Genomic DNA, 14,991 nt, shown 5'->3' with positions numbered 1-14,991 from the left:
AAATAAAATAAATTAATAATAATAATAATAATAACTTTAAGTAACTTAAACCCAAATTACACGGCACCCTGGTTGAAAACCACTGTACCAGTGCATCAAAAACTATATGCTACAATTAAGTGGACAAATCATTATTGTGAAGGAAAGAACACTAGAGAATAACCCTTGCCCTGGACAAGTTTGCACAGTTTTCACAGAATAAAATATCTTGATAGACAACATCATTAGTGCAGATCAGTGTATGATAATGATGTGGCTGTTGAGCTACATAGCAGTCATGAGTTTGCTTACACTGATATCCATGGCAGAATGCAGCCAGAAGATCTGTATAAGGTGGTTTCCCAATTGTTTCAATGATGAATGGTAATGTTTGTGAACAGAATTGTGAATTTGAAAATGAAAGTATAGCTGAATAACTTGGTGATGTTTCTTATGATCTCATCACATCTAATTAAAGTGTTCACATCTAGTTAGCATCATTGCTGCTCTCTCATACTATTTTAAAAATGGCTTAGTATGATTCTCGTCATTGGTTGAAGTTGAAAAATACTTTTGTTTAATAGGAGAAATTTATTGATTTTTTTTAATGCTGTTACTGAGTTCATTGATTTTGGATTGCATTTAAATTGCATTAATTGTAATTTATTGCATCCAGTCATTCCTAAATATTCAATTAAAAAAATACTATTTCAAAGTTTTTATCTCTGAACTGATGTGTGACTGGAACCAGGAATTCTAATCCCTGTGATAAATTATGAGCATTTCATCCCCAATTTCATGTGAATATTTCATATATTAGGATCCAGTAGTAGTTTAAATTATATTTTTAACTTACATTACTCATTTGATTAGAAGTTTGCTTGGCTTTGTGTACTGCTTGGCTGCTCAATTTGAGGCCACTAACCACCTGTTTGAGGGGATACTAAGGCCATAAACAGTTGTTATGGTGGTGTCTTGGAGTTTTTAATTGAATAGAAAGTTTGAACCTTTTGCTTTTAAAATTAAAAATTATATTACTAATTTTAGATTGATTTGTGGATGATGGTGGTGTTTCTAAAATAAGTAAGCATAAGGTCAAGTTTTACTGCTGTCTGTGGGGGGGGAGGGTGAAGCAGGGCACCCTCAGATAGAGACAAAAATAAAACAGTGTAGCATACTATTATATTATTTCACTGCCTGCACTGAAATAAAACCCCACACCACCTTTACTGTTTTGCCTCATGGAATGCTAAAGAACTGGAGACAGGAAATACAGCACCTCCAATTGTGTTGTTTTACCAAGAAGGTGACCTTTAATCTCCTTAATTTTGTCTGGTGTTTCAAATGTTTCCAAACTAATGGACTGTATGTTTACATCACATCTAGATAAGTGTCTCTAGCTTCCTTGACTTTTCATGTACAGCAAAACATACATAGAAGGTGTGACAAAGTTCCTGGAAAATGTCTTCACAACAAGTGCAGCATGGACATTGCCATGCAAAGAGAAGCAGCTGCCTTTCTTTGGACATTGCCATGCAAAGAGAAGCAGCTGCCTTTCTTTCGAAATTGTGACCTCACCTGGGAAATGCTCTTCAATAGTCTTTGAAGCACCTGTACATAGAATGTAGCATTGGCTCTCTCCCCTTCAGGTACAAATTCAGGTGAATCGCACTCTGCCAAAATTCATAATCAGCATCATCTTGATTCTGAACTTCTGTAAACAAAACTTTTTGGACCTTAGTGATGATTTTGAAATCCACTGCATGCTCTGACACTACATCTCTGGGTCATACTGAAACACCCAATACTCATCTCCAGTGACAGGACAGTGCAGTTGAGGAAATTAGGACTGTCTTGACAAGTCTGGACAAAGTCTTTGCATGATTCTTTCATTGCTTCTGCTCATCCATGAAGTTGTAATAGCACAAATTTTATACAGACCTTCCTTTTCCCTAAATCTTCATGCAGAATTTGACAAATTGTTTCCTTATTTATATCCAAATTATCAGCCATCATTCTGAGTTCAAACAATGATCTCTTTCCACAATTTCCCAAACTTCTGCAACTCTTTCCTCATTTTGATGGATGCCCACTTCTTGGGTTATTGATGCCCTCACGTCTGTCTTTGAACTGCTTATACCATTTAAACACATTAGTATGACTTAATATTTTATTATTATAAGCAGTGTTTAACATTTCATGTTTCTGTTACAGATTTTTCTATTTTAAAACAAAATTTGATACTTATTCATTGCTTCATTGCAAAATTGTGACACAGAACATTAATGCTACTAATGAAACTGGTTGTTACTTGCAACCTATCAGCTTACTGGCAATCTCTGTACCATCATCTATTGGAGGACATCTGAACTACAACATACCGTTACCATTTATTTTCAGACTCATCGAACATGACTGCAACAGCATCACTCCAGGAACTTTATTTCCACACACCTCATATATGGCTAGAACTATTAAGTTTTTTCAAACACTTTATAACCAATTCCATGATCATATATCTTTTATTGTATAATTTCTTAAAGATGTAAACTAAGATGTAGACAAACAAGTTTAACTGTTGTGTAAATATTGACAGTCACAAATATCAGTTTCAGTTTTTTCATCATTATATATTATCTATTTTACGAAATATTAAATTTTAAAATGCTAAAGTTCCTTTACATTAATTGTGTTATAAAATATAACTTTAGGGCCAGTGTTTTGTCGCAATCAACCCAGATGCTTTTGCTCCTGGTTTTGAAGATAGAATGTCTGATCTTATGGACATATGCCGAAATGAGAAACCAGTAAGTTCCATCTGCAATAAAACTAATATTTTTTGTTCAATTTAACTATAATGGTAAAGTATGGCTCATAGTTTTCAACGAGCACTAATGTATAAACCTGTCCTAAAATGGCATGGAAAATTAGTGTGCTAAAACTTGCGACAAAGCATGAGATCACTTTAGTTTATGATGTTATGATGGTAAAGTACTGTTACCTTTTACGAAATATTAAATTTTAAAACAACAATATGGGCTATGAAGGCTAATGATATTAGCCTTCATAGTCCATAAACTAGCCCATAACATCTCGCTACAATCTAGCCCATAACATCTTGCTACAATCTAGCCCATAAAGATGGGCTAGATTGTAGCAAGATGTTACTTATAGCAGAGATAATGTGAAGCCTATCCTGAAACAACAATTAGCCAAAATTTTTAACTACTAGAAGAGAGAAACATGAACATAAAGTGTATTCATGTTTCTCTCATCTGGCTTGAATAAAGCAATTTGCTTGTTTCTTTTGAATGTTATGGCAACATTTGAAAATCCAAACATGGCTCTTCAATCCAATGTACTTTACATCTATGTACTGAGGTCATTACTTCTAGATACTTTGATGAATGTTATGTGCAAATTTATTTATCAGCAGTTTTCAAATCTTCCTCTCCCATTTTGGAAATTGATTACCATAGCAAAATAATCCAGAAGGATGATACTGACTTAGTCATGGCCATTTCTAGTGTGAAGGTCAAGGAGAGTCTAAAGCAAGAGAAAAAGGTTCTGTTCTTTTGTTCAGTGAGGAAGTACTTTATGGTTGTATGTGACTACATCATGCACAAGTTCCCATTGAAAAATGACGTATTTGTGAATGCTGAGGTAACAAGTTTAATCAGTTGACAGTACATTTTCAAATTTGAAATTTTTGTGGAAAGTATTTGGCACTTTTTGGTTTGTTAGGGATAAAAAAAAAAATAGATGCAAAATAATTTGCAGCACCAGTTCTGTCAGTTTCAGTGTGGGAACCTACCAGAGGCTATTATGAAAGAAGAAAGAATTGATATATATTTGCTTTGTTTAGTGAACTGACAAGTGCACAAAAAAGCTTGAAATTTAGCAAATAATTCCCAATCATGTTTGGTATTTTAATAGTTCCTCATAGCATTAGCATATGATGCAAGAAAGCAAGTTTATACGGCATCAGCAAAAAAAAAAAAAAAAAAAACCTTCCCATTCACCTCTTCATTTGTTCCAAAAGTTTGTCCAGTTATTTCTTGAATTTATTTAAGCTATCATCTTCGACAATGACAGAAGGAAGTTTATTCCAGAGCAATCAACCACTTGCTGGATAAAAGCAAATTTGCACACATCTATTCTGCAACTGTGTTTCCTCCATATCAGTTTATGCCCCCTGAAGTGTACAATTTGAGCAAGAGGAAGAATCCCATCAGTATTGAGCTTGCTCAGACCATTCAAATCCTTAAACACCCCAGTCAGGCCACCTCATAGGCACCTAGTCTCTAGATGATGTAATTTGCAGCACTTAAGCCTTTCTTGGTAAGAGCACCCCCTTTGTTCCATTCACCAATCTTGTTACCCTTTTCTGTACTCCTTCCAGCAGCTCTACATCCTTCCTAAAATGAGGCCTCCAGACTGTATGCAGTACTCAAGGTGTGGCCACTATGCTCAGTGTGAAAGAACATTCAACCAAGTTAGAAAAACTGAGTTCAAATCTTCTCTTTCTAGTGAGCCTTGGAAATCTAATAGCCAAGTCTAGACAGCAAGGCTGTTGTTGTGAACAAAACTTTTACTCAGCATTTCTGAATAGGGCAAATCCTGCAACAGTATTTTTCTTTGAGCAATAAAAATTAGTTGATATCTAATGAAGTATCTAAGGTAGTTTATATGCAAACCATACTAATGAACAATCCTATGTGGCTGTATTTTAATGTAAAATGTATATTTTTGCAGTGAAATTTAATTTATAGTGCAGTGTGACTTTAAAATATATCCTGCTTTTTCTAAAAAACCTCCCACTTTCCACCAGAATTTCTGCTTTTTGAAAAAAAAAAAAAACCTACAATTTTTGACATGTTTTATTCCCAAAACCTCATGTTTTCGTCCTGCTAACAACTGACTAATCTCTAGCTTTTTTTTAAGTAAAAAGTTGGGAACGGTGAAATAAACTAAAAATGAACATCATTATAAACACCCAATCACGTCTCATATTTTCTACACGCTTGTGTGTTCACACTTCATATTACTGAATATATCTGGCTTTATAAACAAACTTTTTAGCTGACAAAATCTAATGCATAAATGGAAGAAGAAAATTCAGATATACTGAGAAAGAACACGAGGTTAGATATGTATCACTCACTCAAAAACATAATTTTCTTCTATCTGATGTATAGAATTGTGACAACAATATGACTTTGTAAATAAGGTTCCAATCTGAATGTTAACATATAAGTAACTTTATGCATTTAAAATTTCTTTACTATAGCAGTGTCAGGAAAAATCAATGATCAGCAAATTATGATTAATCTTTTCTGTTGTAAGAAGGATGCTTCATTGTCATGAAGCAACCTCCTACAATAGAAAACAATTGTAGTCTCCTGCAATAGGCAATAGATTGTATTTTTAATCAACTGATGTGAGACAGTGTTGCAAATTTATGATTTTTTCTTAACTGATTTCTTTTAAAATTGTTTTTCTCTAATTAACCCTGATTTACATTTAAACCATGTACGTGTATATTGAATGTGGTATCATTCATTATAATAATTAAATCATAATGAAATTAGCTTTTACCAACAGTTTATATGTTAGTGAGCAGGAAGAGTTTTTTAAAATTTATAAGGAATTACAATTTTATTTCAGGTGGAAAGTGAAAAGAGAGTACTAGTAGCTGGTGATCCTGAAAAAATACATATGGCTAAATGTGATGCTCAGGGTGGTATTCGTTATCATGAAAACCAAATTCTTTATCTGGTAAATATTTTTTATAGATGATTTACAAAATTAAAATAAGTGAAATTATACTTCAAATAGGCCTCTGGGGTTGGGTATATTCATACTATGATTTTTTAGTGTTTCTCACCAACCATTGAAGTAAAAACCGAAAGACGAAAAACCAAATTCTTAAAATTTTAATATTTACAATAAATTTATTTACAAACAAAACAAAATACCATATTACTGATGATAGCAATTTTAAAATAAGACAACTGTGATATACAGTAAATATACAAGGTGATAATACAAATACTGAATTTAAAATACAACAAAATATACTAGGTTAAAAGCGCTAAAATACTAACTGAAGCTTTCAAAGGCTTCTGCCTTCTTTCTCAACAGTGTGCTTCTATTCTGCGGTGCATCATTAAATACCAGCAGGTTCGCAGTGCATCTCACGTAAACGTATACTATTCCCGTTGGAACCGGAAGTGGCTCTGGAGCGTTTCAGGCAAAAACGTTCATCCCTCCAAGGATTACCAGCTCAAAGAGGGGATGAATGCGTGTGCCCCTATCTCTATTTATATTATTCTCAATAGAACTAATTCGTAAGCTCTCGAGCCACTTGCGGTCCCAAAATCTATGCACCCGATCAGTGTCATCACTGATCGGGCGCATAGATTTTGGGAATGCAAGTGGCTCGAGAGCTTACGAATTAGTTCTATTGAGAATAATATAAATAGAGATAGGGGCACACGCATTCATCCCCTCTTTGAGGCGGTAATCCTTGGAGGGGATGAACGTTTTTGCCTGAAACGCTCCCGAGCCACTTCCGGTTCCGACGGGAACAGTATACGTTTACGTGAGATGCACTGCGAACCTGCTGGTATTTAATGATGCACCGCAGAATAGAAGCACACTGTTGAGAAAGAAGGCAGAAGCCTTTGAAAGCTTCAGTTAGTATTTTAGCACTTTTAACCTAGTATATTTTATTGTATTTTAAATTCAGTATTTGTATATCACCTTGTATATTTACTGTATATCACAGTTGTCTTATTTTAAAATTGCTATCATCAGTAATATGGTATTTTGTTTTGTTTGTAAATAAATTTATTGTAAATATTAAAATTTTAAGAATTTGGTTTTTCGTCTTTCGGTTTTTACTTCAGTGGTTGGTGAGAAACACTAAAAAATCATAGTAAGCGAAATTATAAACAAGTAGTATTCATTTATATGTTTGCATTTAATTATAATTAATAAACAAATAAAATTAATTCAAAAAATAATAACTAAAACATTTACTTGTAAGTAAATGTTTTATTTACTTATCATCTTAGAGTATTTTAGTATCTTTAAATATAAGACATTTGAAAAAAAAAAATTAAAAACAACACATTTGTCCATCTTTAAAAATGATTAAAGATGGACAAATGCAACCACTTTTTTGTTGATAAGACAAAATAATTAATCTCTTTGAATAAAGTAAAACAGAAGTTGATCAGTACTGGAAAATGTTCAGAAATAGAATCTTAAAGTGAAAAAATTCTGGTATCTGCTGTAAGAAGCAAAACTAAATGCCAGAAACAGTTCGCAATGATTCTGTTTGCTTTAGATATTTTGTTAACTTTTCTGGGATACAGTTACTATTGATTTTATAACTGTGAAAGTAACTATAAATTATTCAAATGAACATTATATTTTTTTTTTATCTTATACCGTCCCTCCTATACAGTTGTGCCCCCGTATCCGCTGATTCGGTATCCGCTTATTCAGTTACCCGCAGTTAACCATGGAAAAAAAATGAAAAAACTTAACACGTACTACTTGCGTGTCCAATGCGATGCTTCCCTTTATTTTTTACAATGTCGATTTTAAATCGAATAGCTTCCCTTTGTCGCATATGGTTTGGTCACCAACATTATAATGTTCTTTAGAGATTTAACGGATGCACCATTTTCAAACTTTGAATAATTTCAAGTTTTTGTTTAATTTGAAAGCACAACTCTTGCGTTTGCCCATTTTCGCAATTTCTAAACAAAAAAAATAGTTACTATAACAAAAAAAAAATTTCAACATCCCTGACATAAATAACAAAACAAAATTTGTCCTTTTGTGGTGTGACGGAACACAACAATCTATGCAGCGCACTGAAACAAACTAAACATTTGGTCTCTCTTTTTTTTTTTCCTTTATTGTTGTTTTAGCGGTAGGTGTGATGACAGTGGGGGTTACAAGATAATAAGTACACTAATCTTTCAATGACGACTTATAACGCCAGTTCTTGTTGCTAATTTACGACTTGCAAAATATCTATTTATACCTATTCTAGTTATTACTTGAATTTGATGATTTCTGGTTGATTTTTTTTTTTTTTTTTTTTTTTTAAATTTGGAGTCTTGAAATGTCCCAGTTAATCTGCTTCCCGGTTAATCCAATCCCGGTAAATCGAGAGTCTGCTGTACTTTATTATTACCATATTTAATGTTGGTAATGTCTTACTGTGTGTTTAATTTATCAATTAAACTTTATTATACATATGTATGTACAAGAAAATCACTTTATGTATGGGGTCAGCAGTTGTTCGCTTATATCTGTGGTTTCAGCCATCCATGGCAGGTCTTGGAACTTATCCCCTGTGAATAGCTGTCTTACTGTACTTAGTTTTAGATTACAGTTGTAGGAAAAGATTAATTATTCTTATCAGATGACGAGTAATGCTTTGCAACAGTTAGCTTTTCATGCCATCTAGAATAACTTTTTAAATGCACTTCATCCTCTAAAATATATTTTATTAGTCATATTAGTAGTGAAATATATTTTATTAGTCATAATAAAGTTGGCACACACGCACAACAAGCTTAACCTTTCCCAGTGTATATACTTAAATTTATGTTTCACATGGGCCTGAGCAGTTTGTATGTAAATTAAAGTTTTCCACTGTCATACCTAAAAATTCAGATATGAAGTTGAAGTTAAAAGAGTATATATATATATATATATATATATATATATATATTTTTGTTTTAATTTTTTTGTAACTGGAAATTGTTGAAATAATAAGAACTTAAACCTGTGTGATATGTAACCAGCCTTTTAATTTATTAAAGAATTACATATTATTCTCAGATGTTTAATAGTTCTTCCTGTACCACTTCTTCAGTGAACTCTTGTAATGCTGTCCTTATGACACCATCAGCATCACATACCAACTTTGGTATGTGAGGCAGATAGTCTCTTATTTTGTACCTCAGAAATCTCAAAGTTCTTTCCATACAGAAACTATGGGCTCTAAAACCTTAAATTCCTTTGTTAAATTGTACAAGAACAGTTAACCAGATCCATTTCTCTGGCAGATCATTGGGCAGCACATCTTTGCAAGAAATACTAGGCTTGACTGAATCTTTGCACTGACAAATAGCAGATTGAAGTGCACTGACAGGATGTTACCTGGGCCAGCTCTCAAACTAATTTAAAAGCTTAACATTGAGCCTATACTGTTCAGTGAGGACTTGAAATACAGGACCCAAATCTTTCAAATAGTTCTTGGTGATCCAACCTTTGTTTTAGGATGAGTGACTCCTATGGACCTTCTTTTGCCTCTGTATTCCAGGCTGGGTGCAGTCTTTTTTTGTGGGGGTCGGGGTAGCTTGGTACAGAATGTAAGTTATGGTATATATGTCTGGTGTTTGGTCAGAGTGTCCTGCTTACAGCTGTACTTTTCTTTTATATCATTGATTGTGTGCCATTAAAGAGCATGTAAGATCAAATGCTTCTTAAGTGCTGTTGTAGTAATAGGACCTGCTTACAATAAAATGATATTTATGTATTCATTCTTTAAACATTTATTCCATTATTTTCAATGGAATAGAAGTCAAACTTACAGGTCTGTAATTACTACTAATTTTGCTCTTTGATTTCCCCATCCACTTTATGAATAGGTGAAACATTTTGTACATTTAAATCTGTAGAGACCTCGTCTTAATCCAAGGTTGCTCAAAATGATGACTAAAGGCTTACTTATTTTGTTTGCTGCTGCTTTTAATATAATTGGATGAATTCAGGTCAGTTCAGGTTTGACTTGGTCAGTTCTCTTCCATTTACCTTTCAAACAAAGAGTTCTTCTGTCAGTTGTCACAAACTCATTTAACTCCTAGTTATTTGATATGCTTCTGGTATCTCCATCCCTTAAGATTTCTTCTTACCTTAATGTAGATGCAAAATATTTAATCAGTTTGTCATCAATAATTATGCCACCCATATCTAAAGGACCAATATGGTACATCCTTTTTCTTAAAGTGTTAATAAGCAAAGAATTCTTTGCTTTCTTAGCTAAAGACTTTGTAATCTGCCTTAGCTTGCCTAACCCCCTTATTGATTTTATTGCAGACTAGTTTTTACTTCTTTGATAATTTATTATCATCCCATATATTTTTATTATCTGCAACCAGTCTCATCAGTTCCTAGTCCACAAATTCTAGACATTCTGAATTAAAAAATGAAATAAAAATATTATTCAGTGTTCAGATATTTTTAACAAATTCAGTCCTGGCATATAATGGGTAATTAATCACAGTGTGGAATTGGATAAATTTTCAAATTGGGCTTATTGTGTTTCAACAAAATGCAGTTACATAAATTTTTGTGCACATTGGCAATAGCAACTGACACATGGTTCAAAGTTAAACATGTATGTTTAACTTTGAACCATTGTATCAGCATAAGTAAAGTCGGCTATTACTTTGGATATTCATTTTAGTTCAGAAATTGCTTATAATTACTGTAATTACTAATTATAATTATTAACTGCCATATTATTTCATGAAATATATTTAAAGATATTTTACTCTTAGCTGAGATTTATGCGATATCTAATTATATATATGTTTTAAATTTTTGTACTAAAAATAAAGCCTATTAATTGTTACTGATTTGGTTTTTATATCTTTTTTTTTTTTTTTTTTTCAGTTTTGAAAGACACATTTGAATAATTTGTTAATATAAAATTATATCTAAATGTCACTTTCATTTTAAATTGCTTTCCTTTATTGTTTCGAAGGTACTGAAAATATAATTTTTGTCCAGTGTTCTTGAGATGTAATTTCCAAATTCAAATATGGTTGAACTTAATATTTTTCAGCTTTAATTATATTGTATGCACTTTTTATTTTTCTGAATACATATTTTGTTTAATTTTATAGCTCGATCTTGCCAAGAAACTTGGTGTCAATCCACCCAAGATACTACCCTAAAGATGCACTATACTGACATAATTTGCAGTGACATATATTTGTATTTGTAACAATAAAACAAAACTTTTATTATGTATCATTAATCTTGTATTGTTCAAAAACTTAAAATTAGGATATGTCAGCTCATTGTCATGTAGGCTGTCAGGAACGAAGCGGTTTAAGCCCCACAGGACATTAACATGTTTAAACCTCCCCCATGTATAAAGTAGTAGATTTATGCATGATGGATAAAACATGGTACACAGTTAATTTTAGATGGGTTGAACAGAGTTACTATGTTCTGCATTTTATGTTGAGCTGGCACAACTGCATCATTTCAGTAGAATATTGTGCCGTAATTTGATAACTCAGAAGAATGGTGAGAAAGAAAGATGCATAAAAATATTTATTTTATACCTGTCTCTTAATTAACTCATTATTATTCTTTCCACGTAATGAGTCATTTCTGTGGATAGATGATTTGTTATAATAAAGGAACAGAAGGTATAAATGGCGAAGATTTTTAATATTGAGTCTCAATTGATAAAAATGATGTTTAGGTTAAAATATCATAAGAATAATTCACTCCAAGAAGACCAGTCATAGAAGAATGCTTGAATTTATTTTTTACTTTAAATTTATTTTATTGAGGTGATGGAAATATATAAATTTACTGATTAGACAAACTAATTTTTTCAGAAAATGTCAATCATTGAAGCTCAAAAGAAAAAGCATTATCTTTATAACAAAATTATTTTTGGGTAGGTTTTATTGACAAAAATATATGACACTGTAATGCCAAATAATGCAGAAGTTATTAAAAGGACGTGGTAGTATTTTTAGTTGCATGCTGCATTACATGATCATAATAATATTAGTCATCATCATTCAGACCTGGTTTAAGTTCAACTAGAGCATAGTGAAATCCAGAAAGTGTGCTCAGTGCTTGCCTGTGTAACAGAAAGCACTGCTATCACCACCTCAGTCAATTTTTTCATTTTTTGCTATGGCAGATGTTACCACTGTTTGAAGAGATCTTTGTTCCTGTTAATGTCAGGCTTGTCATCAATATCTTCATTTATTCTTTTCAATTTTATATCAGCTTGCTTTTGTTGTAGAAGTATATTTTTTTCTCACTTTTACTTAGTTGTTGACCACTGATGTCTCCAGTTGTTGACCACTGTGTCTACAGTATTACTTCTATCTGAAAAATGCTTTTTAAGGAAGCTTTTAATTGGCTCTGTCTCTTGTCCAGGAATATGTGTCGTCCACTGCAAAATACCCATTAAATGTAAAATTTTAAGCTGTGATTAAAATTTTGCAGAGATTTGTCTTAAGAAATTTGACCTTCAAATCAGACATTGTTTTCTTAGTAATTTGGAGAGGCAGCAAGTGAATGATTTTTGATTCAACTTTATCTGTTTTCCACAGAAAAAGTTCTGTCATTTTTAAAATACCAGATTTTTCAAATGAAGGCTATCCATTTACTGTAACTGCTTCTACTTGAAATTGAATCTTTTCTTTGGTCTCTTCAAATTTGACATGTTTGATGTTGCAGCATTTTTACTTAGGATGTGCCAGCTAGTTAAATAGTTGAAATGAGTTCACGCCCTGATTTTGTACTTATTTCTTATTAGTATATCCACCTTTCTTGTATTCTCTGCTGTTCTTTCTTTTTAGTGTTTATTTAAGTACTTTAAATGGAGTTTTGAGGCATTTAGATTTTAGTGTATGTGAATAGTCTCATACAGGGTTCTCTCACATGCATTTCTCGTATTAAAAGAAACATCTTGCAATGTATGAATTCATCAATATCCAATTCTTGCCATTATAATCTACAAAGGATAAACAAACCTAATTGGAGTGTGTGAGGTGATCAATTCATTATATCAAAATTTTATTATGAATGCTGCTCAAAATTTTCATAGAATACATTATTTATTATTCTTTGCACTTGTTTTGTTTTATTAAAATACAAGACAGTATATAGCCCTCATACTTTTGTGGCTGTTAAATAAAGAATGATCATAATTTTTCATGAACGACTAACGTGCAACTCAGCTATCAATAGCAAACATTGTTTGATGTTGATACAGTTTGACTCATGTGAAAGTGTGACCTTGGCGGTCAGTCATGTTTATGCCTGTTCAGTTTTGCCTATATAACAATGGATTTGATACACAAAGAACAGTATGCTGCTCTCAAATTTTGTTTCTGTATCAAGGAAACATCAGCTGAAGCATATGAAACATTAAAAGAGGCTTATGGTGAATCTGTGCTTCCATATAGCACAACTCTCAGCTGGTTTAGAATGTTTAAAGATGGATGTAATTCAATCACAAAAATCAACAGTCCTGGAGCTCCAGCCACTACTGTCACCACAGAAACCATTATCACTACTTCTGTAATCATGAGAGAAAATTGTAGTATAACAGTAAGGCAACTGGCAGAGACGTTGAGAATATCAGTAGGAAGCACGCACAGTATTCTCCATGCATATTCAGATGGTGTAGACTTCCAAACAATCTCCATTTGGAAGTCTACATCATTGTCAACACTGAAAACAGCAAAAGGTGTGGCTTCTGCAAGAAAAGTTATGGTCATTTCTTTTTTTGACATTCAAGGAATGGTTTACCAACATGTTGTGCCATATCACGGAACTATTACAGAGTTCTGTATAGTGAGACCAACTAATGATGTTACCAACAACAAATTCTAAATGGGAAGCATTGAGGGAAATAATCAGAGAAACTACTAGAATTTTCATACCAACTAAGAAATGCTGTTGAATGCTTAGACCTAAATGTATGTCATATGAACTGATGACACTTGTGGCGGAGAAGAAAAAAGCGTGGTATGCATATATTATTATTATTATTATTAGCTATATGGTGCAAGGAAGCTTGAGGCTTATGCAGCACCAGCCAAAAAAAAATTCCCGAGTTACCCTAAGAGAGAGAGAGAGAGAGTGTCAAAAGGGAATCACCAAGAAAGAGAAGAATGATGGTATCTAGCTCAGGACCCTGGGTATGCCAAGCCCATACTCACCAGATGTGAGCTCCTGAAGGAATATTAATCATCAATATTAAAATAGTCTGTAATTAAGTCACAAAGGAGGTTAGGCCACCTAAGGCAGTTTACAAGAATCTCTGGCAAAGAAAGCCAAGAAAAGCAGCAAAGACTTCTTTGCTTATATTAACAGTAGAAGGAAAGGGTTAAATGACATTGGTCGTCCACTTGATGTCGATAATTTAACTGTTGATGAACCTGCTCAGGTTGCTGACAGGCCGAATAGGTATTTTGTATCTACATTCACACATGAAGAATTCTTTAGGGAAGGGGATGTTTATCAAACTCTAACAGGGTGCTAAATGATTTTGTAATAACTGAAAGGAAAGTGGAAAACAAATTGTTGAAGTTAACCATAAGAAAGGCACCTGGGGATGAGATCCATCCAATCATATTAAGACAGATAGCAAAGGAGGTAAGCAAACCCTTATCCATTATTATGAGAGAATCTTTGGATTCAGAGAAGGTCCCTGTGGACTGAAGATGTGTGAATGTAACAGCAGTTCACAAAAGGGGGAATCAAAGGGAGACATAAGTAATTACAGATCTTTTAGCTTAACTTCTGTTCAAGGGAAAATAACGGAGTCACTGGTTAAAGAAGTAATGCAGGACTATTTAGACAGGAGTGCAGTTATACTTCAGTAACAGCATGGGTTTTTTAAGGGGAGATCTTGTCTGACCAGTTTGATTGTATACCATGATGCAGTAACAAAGGAGCTGGATGCAGAAAATAATTTTGATATTATGTACCTGGATTTCAGGAAAGCTTTTGATGCTGTTGCACATAACAGACTGCTGTACACAAGGGCATTCCTAGGGAAGTGAGTGCCCTGGTGCCAATTGAAATTTGTCACCATCCCCTTTAAAATTTTCTTCATATGTGTATGTAAGTTTCAGGTGCGCCTTGAACATTGGCACCTGGGTGTAGTGCACTCCTTGCACCCTCGGGATGGCCTACCCCTGGCTGTATAAA

At 33.2% G+C, this 14,991-nt stretch overlaps 1 protein-coding gene across 1 annotated transcript in view; it reads left to right on the top strand.

The window, feature by feature from the left end:
• Window positions 1–11,049, top strand: part of LOC150086124 (uncharacterized) — a 69,660-nt gene extending 58,611 nt beyond the window's left edge. The window contains exons 9-11 of the mRNA XM_090373730.1: window positions 2,691–2,786; window positions 5,647–5,757; window positions 10,920–11,049. Coding sequence (XP_090229856.1) covers window positions 2,691–2,786; window positions 5,647–5,757; window positions 10,920–10,970 — 258 coding nt within the window. The 3' untranslated portion in view covers window positions 10,971–11,049. The remainder of the gene's footprint in view (window positions 1–2,690; window positions 2,787–5,646; window positions 5,758–10,919) is intronic.
• The last annotated feature ends 3,942 nt before the right edge of the window (window positions 11,050–14,991 follow it).

Source organism: Mastigoproctus giganteus, chromosome 5, assembly GCF_048544385.1.
Source record: "Mastigoproctus giganteus isolate SK-2022 chromosome 5, ASM4854438v1, whole genome shotgun sequence".
NCBI lineage: Eukaryota > Metazoa > Arthropoda > Arachnida > Uropygi > Thelyphonidae > Mastigoproctus > Mastigoproctus giganteus.
Note: the sequence above shows the minus strand (reverse complement) of the source record. Positions and strands in the feature narration are given on the sequence as shown.